Here is a 12,646-nt window from a genome sequence, read left to right on the forward strand (position 1 = left end):
ATCACTTCTGTTTTCTTTTCAAAGAAATTCAAGAATTGCGGTGCCATCCGGGTCTGGATTTCCTCTCGACACGATTAAAAATGGCCTCACTGGGAAGGCGTCTCCTTTGCTCAGCGGGACGTCGATCTGACAGTCATGCGCGCGGCAGCGGAAGGAAATCGCGCCTTCCCTTAAGATGGAAAGCGTCTTGCGTTTGTTCTCCTCTTTTGGTGTGACACGCAAAAAGTCAACAAGATGAAGGCATCCGCGTTTTCTTCCAATGTCTTCTGCCGAGGAAGTTCCGTCGAGCACGCAGCACACGCGCAGCATCATTTCCTCTCGGCAATCAACGTTCTTCCTCCAAAACCTGCTTGAATTCCAATTTCCCTTTGAAGTTTCCTTTTTGGAAATGCCGTTCTATTTTTTTTTCCCCGTTCCCCTCGAGGCTACGAATCGAACATCTTGCCGTCACATGTTTTTTCTGGTGTCGTAAGTCATGTCGGGGAAATGTCAAGTAACGTCTGCGGCGAAGCCTCAAAACAATCGGCTCGCTCGAAGGAATTCCTTCTGACTTGAATCGGTTGTGCTTCCTTCGCATCGCTTTCAGGGGGCAACGTGTCACGCCATCCCCCCCCCCCAGAGATGAAAACCAGACTTGGGACAGGAAGCAAACGTGGAAACGTATGCAAAATTCCCTCGGCTTCAGCGGCCGTTCTCCGGCGTGAGTGGGCCGAAGGCAACATCTGGATTTGCCCTCCATCTGTTTGCAAGTTGAGAGAACTTTCCGATTGCTGATTCACGCTATTAAACTGCAGAGCAACAACACGTTACTCATCTCGGCGTGCGTTAGAGAACGGAAATAAACTTTGTCTGAGAGTTCGGGACGTCGATCGGGCCTGTCAGTGCAGCCGGCAAAGCTTTGTGCGGGTCTTGCTTGGCTCTGTGGGCGTGGCACTTTGGGGCGAGAAAGATCAATTCCTCGATAGGCGTTCGGTCACGTTGCGACAAAGGGATCCTGGTTCGTACGGGAGCCAACGTTCCCGAGCCCCGTCTGCTGCGACCGCTTCAGTAAGCGGGCCAAAGTCCCTTCGTGTGCGTGACAGGAAATTCCCAATCATGTGGCGAGCGAGCACAAGCGCCCCCGTTTGCGAAGAAAGAAGTCCCATCCCACACGAGAGAAGCCGACCCCAACCTTTTTTGATGCGTTGTCGTGATAGCTGCGCCGCAAGTTGCCAGCCAAGACCGCAAAGATGTCTTGGTACTCCGAGAAGGCTCCGCTCTTCAGACATGAAAGGGGGATTTTCATAAACATCATCTCCGACGTGCCCGAAAAGAATCTGGCACGAAGCGTATTTCTCACGTTGCTTGTACCCCCCCTGGGAGTGGCCAATCGGGGAACGAGAGTTTAAAAATAAATAAGTTGGTGACTCTGGAGACAAAAAGAGTCAATGCCATGACGCAGTTCCCAGAGGCCTTTTCAAGGCCGAGGAACACGTTGAATGGAAGATGCAGCGATCGCCTCCGTCAATTGTGGTGTATGAAGTGCTGCGTCCACAAGTGAAAATGTCCTTATGGGCAGCTGTGTTGTGGGAACTGTCGCCGCTTCTCTTATTCACGGCAATCGTTTTGGGGCCTTCTCCGCTTAGCCGTGCTCATCCTCGAAAGCAGGATTGGTCGCACCTTTTTTGTTTGAGAGCCGCCGACCGAAAAATGGACGCATGAAAGGGGGCCGCTTTAAAAAGGCTCGACTTTTTGAAGACAGTGAAGAAAGCAAAGCAGTGACTTGAGGATCATTCACGTGATGTCGTCGTCAACCGGCCATCTTGCACAAAGTGGCAGAAAAACGATTTTTGCCTCCAAAATGGACTCGGGTTTTATTCACCGTGGTGTTGAAAGATCCATTGGGTTATTCTTGTAATCACCGAATTTAGAGAAAAGTTTGATAGTCCACCTTCCCTTCTGACCACCTTTTTGGACTAACCAAGTCAAATGTCATTATTAGTATGGTGTGTGTGTGTGTGTATGTGTATGTGTATATAATACAATATTTTTTTAAATTTGGGGTCATGTTGCGGGCCGTTGAAAAAGTTAAGAGCTTATAAAGCCAAACTTCCAATGGCCACGCTTCATTTTCAGGAAGGGAGAACGACAGACAGCAAGCAATGTCATCACCAGCTGTCCAAACACAAAGCGGAAGGTCTCGATCACCTGCCGTCAGTCACCGAGTTCCAACCAAATTGTCTGGGGGAAAAAAAAGAACACGAATGAGGGCATGTGGAAATGTTGACTTTCTTTCTTGGGCGCATGTAAACATGCCGACTTCCGTCATTCAGTCGACGGCTGCGGCAGAAAAGCATTTTGTTGCGCTTATTATTGCCGTTGACAAATTTATGGGCCGATAAAATATAGGTCTTGGCGCGAGGCCCTCAAACGGGAGCCAGTGTCGTCTTTCATGCGTGTCGAAGGAAAAAAGGTTTCGACTTGTCTGTCGGGTGCTCTCGGGAAACCGCTGCTGCCTTTGCAGAGTTACGACTCAGCTCAGCTCACTTGAACTCGGTGGCGTTGAAATCCCCAAACGAAGGCACAAAGTAGGCGTCGTCTTTCACTCTTTGCCGCTGACCCGGCGCTAACTCCAATGGGTCGATTCCACGCCAAGTGCTCCCGTAAGCCTTGCTCTTAGTCGACCGTGTCTGGATTCCAGGTGTGGGAGAGTCCCGCCCCGTGAGATGCAAAAGCAGGTAAATGATTTGTCAAAGCAGCATAACCCTTGGCTGGAAGAGTTCAAACACTCTGAAAGTCAGACTGATTTGAAAAGAATTCCATGCGCGCGTGATAAAAGCCAAGATATTGAAGGAACATATTAACCCATTTCGGGTAAAAAAAAAAGAAAAATTGGGTTTGTGGAACCACCTGAAATGTAACCAAAGGACGCGGGATGTTGATGCGGGAAAATTGACGTTGGACTGAAAGGCTGCCAGAACAAAAGGCAGATTGATTGGAGATTTTTTTGATTTTTCGCACTCTCTTCCAGTGTCATTTCGAATGAGACTTGCGGAGGAGGGGGCGGGGGGATGCTAACATGCTACAGTGTTACAGGATTGCAACCTAGCTAGTTGATGTTGTGCTTTTGTGCTTGGTGAAGATGGGTCCAGTTAGCGTGATCAGAGCAGCTCGGTAAGCTTCAGGAGTCATTTTCGCGAATGCACAGCGGAAGACGCTGACAAGTCTGCCAAATGCAGCAGTCACTTCAACCTGCATTCCCCGAAAGCGCCACTAGGAGGCGACTCCTCGCCACTTCTTAGTCTTCTTCAGTACCTCAAGGCTTTGGGAGTCAAGAGGTGGGCCGCGGGTGGGTGGTGGGGGGGGGGACTTCACCCTCCTTTGGATTGACGTGTACATTTTTTTTACATTAAAAAAAATGTAACTCGTTGAATCTTCTGCCCTCACGTTTTTGTTTCTATTTTTTTTCTTGTACTTTGTATTTTTCTTTCGGAATTTGTCACTCACACACACACACACACACCTCCATGAAAGAAGAGGGGACTAGGAGAGAAATTCCAATGTTGAAAATGTTTGCTCATTCGCAGATTTCTGTTTTCTTCCATTTATTTGGGGGTGGGATTTTTATCATCTATTTTATCATTTACAATTCTTTCGGGTTTAATCTATCATTATTACTTCCCCCCACAACCCCCGTGTGTGTGTGTGTGTGTGTGTGTGTGTGTGTGTGTGTGTGTGTGTGTGTGTGTGTGTGTGTGTGTGTGTGTGTGTGTGTGTGTGTGTGTGTGTGTGTGTGTGCGTGTGTGTGTGTGTGTGTGTGTGTGTGTGCACGTGTGTGCGCGTGTGTGTGTGTGTGCGTGTACACACTTTGTAAATCTATATAATTAGGGACGTCATTGTTTTCCAAAATTCAAGCATGCTTTATTTTGATTCAGTCAGTCTGCTGTTACATTCATGGAGGACGGACGGCAGGAATGGGATCAATATTTACTGTGGAGAAGCTGAAATTCCAAGCACTGTTACACATGAGAATTTCGGATTGGACTGAGACTTTTGATCTTGGGAAGAGGCGCTATTATAACGTCGCCATTTCACATGAATGTCAATGTGAACAAATATTACGGACTGTTTCTGACCTGTCATACGGCGTCATTGAGGACACCGAAAACCTCCGGCGACACGTGTTTGTGGTTTCCTTTGTGCTGTGAGATCACGACGCAGGTGCAAGCTGACAGCCTCGCCGACGGCGAGACCACCATATTGAGAGCACTTACCGTGTCATCCGTTTATCGAGACCACGATCACGAACGGAGGGATTTTGCTCCATTCCTCTCGTCTAAACCCAACCGAAGACATCCGAGCACAGTCGCATGATGTCGTTTTGTATCTTATCACGATTTTGACCGAGCGCTTTATCGGCCATGGGCTGCTGCTCGGCGTTGACGGGCCATTTTGGGGGACGTCCTGTTTGATTTTCACCAGCTGTGTTTTTGTTTGGCGACCGCCACCTGTATAAATTTGTCTTTGACGCGCAGCCGACGGCGAAGATGAATGTGAGATAGCATCGGGTAGCGTAGCGCATGCTATTGCCGCCGTAGCAAGTTGTCACATCATTCGTGCCACACGCAAAGCGGTCTACTTGCGCCTTCAACTGTGGTTGGTTTAAAAAAAAAAAAACAAACAAACTATAATACCATTCTTTAATTCACTGACTATTATTTGTTTCAAACTATAAAACCATTTATAATTCACTGACTATTTATTATTTATTTATTACTTTTCAAAATATGTTTGCGCCGAATGAAGTAAACTGAAGTGTTGCGTCTTGATCTGCGATACAAAAAAAAGTCAGTGTGTTTGGAAGGGTTGTTCCCGTGTCTGTTTTTGCAATCAATGTTTGTGCAATGTTATATGGCGTTTGTCATGTACAGTATAATCTGATGTATGAGGCAACGATGACAATTTTTTTGGGAGCCTTACCGCATCGATCATTTTTGACAAGGTCAAGCGGGCATTTCCGGAGGTGTACTTGAGAGGGGCTGGTCGTGGACAGCAGAGGGCGCCATTTCCCCACAGCACCGCACGCATCAACTTGCCTTTGTGCTTCAACTGTCACCCCGAGACGAGAGGTTCCTTTCGTTTTCCTGAGCCAAGGCAGCCGTTTTTACATTCGAAAAATCTCAAGCCGCACCACCAAACTCAACAGCTATTTAAATTGTACACAAATAAGGATGATCGCGTCTCAATTTGGTCCCACATTGACGGTATGTGATAAACTTGAGGGGTCGCTAGTTTGTCAGTTGGTACGGATGCTTTAAAACTGATGGTTTAAAACAAAGACACGATGATATTTGAGATTGGACGATATGAAACAATATATGGGTGATCATTCTTTTTTTCCCCATTTGGCCCAATGCTCGTTTGGACATGCTGTGGCAAATGACAGTGTTCCACGCAGGTTGGTCCCTGCGGGGCCTCCGTGTGGGAAAGCGGAATATTTCTTTCATTTCCAGCATGACTAAAAAACAGCTGTTAACACTGCGAAGGCTCACCCGAATACAACGCTTGTCCGTCAATCGTCTCAAAGCCAGCGGGCGCCGCTTCGACAAACATCCTCTTGTCATGTCACGTACTTCAGTCAATCAGCTTTTTGTCTTTGGCCGCCTTTGACGGGCTCGGCCGGAAATAATGACTGGATGTTGTTTGTGAAGCCCTTTTCAAACGCGGGCCGCCGTCTTGTTGTATGCGGAGTGAATCTCTGAGTCACCGATTTGGTTTTCAACGATGCTATTATTCCTCCAATCGGTGCGTGCATGTGGCGACGGGATCAGTGGCCGCCATCTTTGTGGGATTTTCTCATCATTTGGCTGAACTGACATACTGTCGCAGACGGTGGCAGATCTTCACCGAGCCTAGACGCCAAGTCCGAGGCAGAGAAAGAGTGAGAAGATTATTTCGTCACAGTTTTGATGAAAGAGGAAGGTTTTTCATCGTCCCGAAAACGCACGCCATTAGCCCTTCCTCTTGGCTGCGCCGTCCACGCGGTTTGGGCACCGCAGGCCGCGCATCCCCCTGTTGTTCGGGAATGTGTTTTATTCACACAGACAGCCAAGCTGTTGCTGCTTGTCTGAGCGGGACTGTGGGGGAGCCCTGCGGCGCTCCGTCTCTTCCCAACAGGATGGTTGATTATTCGCTGAAAAAGCCCGAAGGGCTCAGTCTGGTGGTTTCCAAGGGCAATGCCCCAGGAAAGCAAGCGGCTAATGAGAAAAAGGGCTCACGAGTAATGTGTCATTTGTCTGCAACGAGTTGTTGAAGCTTCGTTTTCATTCACCAATGACTCACAATGTTTCTCCTTCTTGTGATCAAATATTTGAACCCTTCTGTTGTGTCCGACACTTTGGAACAGCAGCGATGTTCCTGGGTTACTTTGGAGATTTTTCATTTCATTTAAAATTTTTATTTTGTTCGTGAAACAAACTTTGAATGAGAATAATAGAAAAAAAAGGTATGTGGCAACGGCTCTGATCGCAAGCTGAGATTGACCAAGACAATATTTCTGAACCGAGGACTCAGGACTTTCCGAACGGATGCGTTCATGTTTTCCAACCGAGTCTTTATTTGTGCACCGATGACATCTTGACAAAAGTTGACAATTTTGGACCGAGTTTCACATCTGCAGTCCAGGCAGACGAGCGACGCTTTGTGTTGCAACTTGCAAGCATGTGGTCCAAAAACGCTGCCGTGTGTACGTGAGTCAGTGTGGACTCTGCGCCGCAGCTGTGATGTGCTGTGCGATTGCAGTTGGACTTTTGTTTGTGCGCCTGTCCGTGTGGACACGCGCGCGAATATCGGCCACTCGCCCGAGAGTCAGATCGCGTGTGTCATTTCAAAGCGGGAGCCTCGGAGCTCGTAAAAGAAGGTGACTTGGCGCAAGAGGTCGATGACCTTGGCTTGCTGAAATAACAGCGCTGACGTTGCAGGAGGTCCGGGGATGGCCCTCAAGCTTTGTGGATCAAGTGCCCCAGGGATTTGGGGGATTTGGAATCTTCGTAACCTCTGTCGAGGTTCATACGTCTGTTTCTGTTTGGACAGCGGTTCCTCTTGCTGAGTGCATGACACTTATTGAAGAGGGTGCAGCTGACAATTCCGAGTGCTCCATTAACCTGCCGTGCATCTTTTTTTATAATGTGGGAGGAAACCGGAGTACCCGGAGAAAACCCACGCAGGCACGGGGAGAACATGCAAACTCCACACACATATATACAAAGAGTACATACATACGTGCAGTACATTGGACCCCACGGAGCAACAATTTTTCTACAGTACAAGCAATTGAAGGTAATATGTCCCCTCAATGAAAAGTGGAGCCCATTTGAGCTCTTTCAATGTGAACTCAGCATCTGATGACACTTGGGAATCGAGTGTCAGTTCTGGATCTCTGCTAGATGATATTGGCGAGCTTCTGTTGCTTGTTGTCATTAGCCAGTTATTGATTGATTGCCATTGAGGGCCTGAGCCGGCGGACCGCGTCCAGGTTCTTAGGTTTCCGGAGTTTTAGGCCAATCATTATCAACCGGGCAGTGTAATGCATTTAGTGCCGAAAGGTTTATTAACTGGTCCCACTTTTCGGTGACTTTGTTGATGTAGGTTAACACACTGACAAATGATGATGCGGATCATTGAGTGCGCCCACAGGCAAATTGTGCTGACTGGTGTCTGTTTTGTCTCACTCTTGCCCAATTGGAAGTCAGCCTGTGTTACTAAGTTATTTTTTCATGTCATTCATTTTCAAAATCAACATCTAAAGAAATAGCTCGAACACCAAATCATGTATGTGATGGTGTTTAGTGGATTACGTTACGTGTTTCCAGATCTCCTTGCTCAGTAAGGATTTCATGAGTCCATTTTTAACGGTTGTGGAGTCGACGTGGTCTCTTAATTATTTTTGCTCAGTAGAATGTTGTCTCATGATTCCTTTCAAGTATCTGAATCGAATGAACAAAAAAAAAAACGCCTGATCATGCAATGAAAACCAAGCTAAGATACAGTTTCTTTGACGTTTGCAGCAATGCGATTTCTCACTTGCATACGTGCCCTCGTTTTGTTCAGCTAAGCAACAATTTTCAAGTCATTTCGATCATGATCGACCCCAGACTGAGATCTGGAGGACAACCTGACACGAAAGTCCAGAGGCTGGATTATTCCAGCGGGTCCTGGATATCCAATTGAGTTCAGTTCCTATCGTAGCCAATTTGCGCAGAAGTCAAAACATTTCGCAGTCAAGTCAATGTTTCAATGAAAAATGTCCCTTGCCAGGACTGGTGGAATCCGAGGGGCCCCTTGTACATGATCATGCGTGTCAGCATTTGCGTCTGAAAGCTCACAATTCCGATTCATGTGATGGAAACATTTGCTGAAAGGAGCTTAAGATGGCTGGAATGGCCGATGTTGAGGGTCTCTGTCAACTCCTCCCAACGGCCGCATGAGAAACCGGTCCGGACAAGAACGTGGGGCCCTCGTTACATGTGATGTCAGAGCACTTCAGACTTGAATGGCTCGACTGGACTGTGTTGCCTTTACACCTCCGACAGCAGGAAAACACGAAAGTCATTCCACAATGAGCGTCCGTTGCAGTTGGAGTCTTGTCTTGCTTCGTAGTTGACATTTTTTACAAGTCGCTTTCAAGAGAGTGAGTCAGGGGGAACAGATGCCTCCTTTGCTTTCACAACTGAGAGCATCAGTATCACTGCCATAATTGGAAGGTCGAAGAGCTCACTTTTCATCGCTTGGACAAAAGAAGGAGGAGTCGCGAGAGGAAATACGGTGTGGGCAGCCAATGAGGAGCACAACTCCTCCTGCGCTCTCCCCCCTTGACTATTTTGAACGGGGTGCCCTCTTCACTGGCTGGTCTTCTCCGCCGAGTCGTGCGTGAAGAGACACTGGCGGGTGTGTGCTCGTGTGTGCGGTTTGCGCGCGTGGAGCCGAGAGGCTACCGGGACATGTCACAGTTCACTCAGGGAGTCTGAGGATCAAAACAGGTAGAAGTGCTCAACAGCGTACCCGAGATGAGGACCCATTGTGATATGTTGTTTTTGTTGACCCTGTGTGTGGTCTACTCTGATGCTTGGTTTTGGTCCTGGACCGGGACCACCACTCCGGCCCCGTTAGCGGATCACGAGGGCTCGGGCACTCCCGCGGGTAGTGGGGAAATACCAGCTGAGAGTCTTGCAAGTACTGGGCCGGAGATCATGGAAGACCGACGTGGACGTGGTCAGCAAAGTGTGGAGAGGACTTGGCAGGAGACGACCGAAGCTCTTCAAGTGCTTACAGTTGCACCCACAGTGGAGCTTGAGCGTACATCAGCCTATGGCACGACAGAGATCTCACCCAGGACAAGTAAACCTGGTCATGAAACGTCTTCGCTAACAGGTACGCCTCTTGGGGGATCTAATCATGAAGGTCTTACAGGAAATGTCGAGCCCGCGTATGGACGTTCGAAATCCGCTCTTTTGTCTGAATCTGAATTTGCAAAAACAGAGGAAATTCGTGGGGCGTCTGAATTGGAAAAGCCAGGCTCTTTTGTGGGAAAGCCCAAAAAGTCGTTCAGTCGTGGCTTTGACAGTAGGGACAGTGCACACTCTGAAGTGAATGATCCGAATTTTGCCAAAAGTGTTCGTACTCGAGGTCGTAGTGGGACTGAAGAAAGCAATCATCTCGCTGGAGGTCGCTCGAGTCCCACCGTGTTGAATCGTCAACCACATACAAATGACACCAAATCAGAGGCAAGAGTTTTCGCCCTTACCACCCAAGGCCGGCTCACGACTCAGGCATTATACGAGCCAGTCTGTCAGACCTCGCCATGCCGTGACACAAACATGGAAACGCAGTCCAACTTTTGTAGCCGCTGAGAGTTGGACACCAGCAAAAAGTGACCAAGGTTTTGCGAAACCACAGATGATTGCTCAAAGCCCACGTTGCTTATTGGTGTATCCTGCTCTTCCATTCTGCTCCTCCGTGGCTGGCGAAAGCTTTGTTGTGCCAAATCATCTCAACCAGACCAGCTCGGACCAAATCCAAGCCCTCCTGAAGGACTGGGCTTGGCTGTTGAGGTCAAATTGCCACCGCGGTTTGGAGAAGTTCTTCTGCCTTCTGTTGCTGCCCAAGTGCGGCTCTCCAATGACGGTATTGCCTTGCCGAAGCTTTTGTGAAGGTTTAGGGACAGTTGCTGGATGCTCCTGGATGGGCGACGCCTCCCCGTGGAGTGCCAGCGAGTCCCAGAAGAGGACGACGTTGGCTATCGGTGCGTGTCGATTTTTAATCGCAAAGGTAACGACTGGCTTGAATGAATACCGATTTTGGCATTGATTTGAACCAGGTTTCAAAACCTCAACCTCCCCAGCTTGTCTGCGATTATAACCCAATATTCACACGCTTCCCAGAAGATGCATGATGGAAACATTTTGTTGGAAGTCATTTTTGTTCTGCTGGTTCTGTGTGCATCTGCGGGTGGGTGTCTTGGCTGTTTGGAAGTGAGGCCGCTTCATTCGTGTTTGAAATATTAGCTCCGGATGAGGCGTCCGGGTTGATCTATGGCAATCACTTTTTTGTCATCACTTTGGTCTTTGTGGCGTAGTACGTAAATTCCATTTCTAGGGTTGGGTTGATTGAAGACCCTCATCTTCACCACATGGAAGGTATCTGCTGGTTGGGGGTCATGAGTGCCGCTCATTACAATTTAGAGGTGGATCATGATTCAGACCATTGATGCCAGTTGACTGATATTGGGTTGCTTTTATTTTGGGGGGGGAGGGTGTAATGGCAATTTGACATATAACAGCGCTAAATGGAAGTAGCTGTTTGTACTATTGCATGCTGACCAGTTATATTGCGGATAAGCAAAGTTGCCTGCCCATGTACTATTCTGTACTCTGTGTAGCTCCTGAAAATGCTGATTGCGCTGACCTTCACCACCTCCCAACAAGATAAAATGAGAGCACAAGACGCGGAGGGGTAGAAGACTCCCTTGACAGATCTGTGAACGGTGTCCCTCCATGTTTTTTTCTTTTCTTTTTCTTTCTTAAATAAAGCTCATCATTTTTTCTAAATACTTTCGTTGTCTTGGTTTCCCTGGACAAGACAAGCGGCAAATATGCAATCTACTTGAGTAGAGTCTGTTTCTGTGATGAAGATGTGCCTCCTCTGCGAGCATTCGCACGGCCCCGCCTTCCTCCTTCACTTCATATCAGTGAGTGTTCATGAGGGGCTTTTTACAGCGTCGGTATCTTTGTGACGCCTCGCCGTGCTGACAGACCGAGCGGTCAGTCTGTTCCTCATATAAGACCGCTCAAGTTTGGCAAGACCCGTTGGTGTTGTCCGAAAGGTCTGTCAACGTCATTGATGACTGAGATGGAAACGTCCAAATTCAAGTTTTGATTTTGATAGCAGGTATTGCTTCACTCTCAACAGCACTGTCGATGTGAGGAGGACGTTGTCGGCTTTCGGGCCTTAATAAGCACTTACCACGACATCATTTAATTATAGCCTATCATGGAAGAATGTAACCCGATAGGCTTACCTTTTTTGGGGGTCGACAACTATATCGTGGGGCCACCGAGCACAAACATCAAACATTTTTTGATCAGTCAGTTTGTGGCAGATGTGGGAGCGTTATGAGCGCAACAATATTCAGCCATATGTTTAGATGGAATCTGTGAATGTGATCCGTTTCCTCTTGGGGGGGCTGTAAAACAGGATGTTTAAGTAACCTGAGCCTTTTACACGATTTTTTATGTGGTGTCTAGTGTGTTTGAAAGATGGGAAGTTCCTCAGATCTTGCTCTCAAGGTACACGTTCACCTTCCCGAAGCGGAACACTTTATCTTGCTCAATTCAGTCACCAATCTTTTGGTATTAAACGTGAAAGGATTATTGCCTTGATCAGCAGGTGGCCACCATATTTTCAATTCGGACTCTGTAAAAGCGCAACTCTGCCGCTGCTGCAAGCTTTTCTCAAGGATTCTGCGCCATTCCGACGCCGGATGCATGCACTCTCGCGCCGCAGGCATCTTTTCTTCACTTGGTGGAGCCCCATCTTGGAATGTTGTCAGAATAGGAAGAGGCTTTATCGCCAAGACAAACGAGCGCCATAAACCTGGCACGACCCCATTCAGTGACCTTGGGCCTGTCATTGGTTAACAAAGGTTCTTGAGAATGCAAGAATGTGGTGAAAACGCTTCTCCTCACAAGGTCGTGCCGCCCTGGAAGACATAGATTGGGCTAAGATGTGTTTTGACTTTTGCATCTGCGTCTTTGCTGGTGCTGCGGATCCATCAATGACATTTATTTTTACGCCTTGTTGACAAAAAGAACAAATTGTCGGATCGTGGGGCCAATGGTATCGCTTGATAACAGCGGAAAAGGATTTTTACTCTCCTGTTCAAGCTTGACTTGATCCAAAAATTTGCTTTTGGAGCTGCACGCGAGTATATTGCGACTCGTGTCGAGGGCAATTGAGCGCAAAGCGGGACCGCCCAGCCGGGCCGAACGCCTCGTGTGTTTAGGCTCTCAAAGAAAGCCCACCGCCGGCTCCGCTGATCTCCCGCCCTCACAGCGGCGGGGAGGCTTTGAACCCGCCGACGGAGCTTGAAGACGAGTCGCCGGGCGGTAAA

General features: G+C 48.1%; 1 protein-coding gene across 2 annotated transcripts in view; it reads left to right on the forward strand.

Moving 5' to 3' along the window:
* Positions 1–12,646, forward strand: part of col18a1a (collagen type XVIII alpha 1 chain a) — a 44,344-nt gene that overhangs the window by 13,177 nt on the left and 18,521 nt on the right. Inside the window, exon 1 of one of the 2 annotated variants that reach the window (XM_019872875.1) lies at positions 8,887–9,408. The exons of the other annotated variant lie outside the window; for it this stretch is intronic. Within the exon in view, the coding sequence (XP_019728434.1) occupies positions 9,045–9,408 (364 nt within the window). The 5' untranslated portion in view covers positions 8,887–9,044. Of the gene's footprint in view, positions 1–8,886; positions 9,409–12,646 lie in introns of those variants that run through there. 2 annotated transcript variants of the gene reach the window in all.

The sequence above is a fragment of the Hippocampus comes genome, unplaced genomic scaffold, assembly GCF_001891065.2.
Source record: "Hippocampus comes isolate QL1 unplaced genomic scaffold, H_comes_QL1_v1.1 scaffold242, whole genome shotgun sequence".
Lineage (NCBI taxonomy): Eukaryota > Metazoa > Chordata > Actinopteri > Syngnathiformes > Syngnathidae > Hippocampus > Hippocampus comes.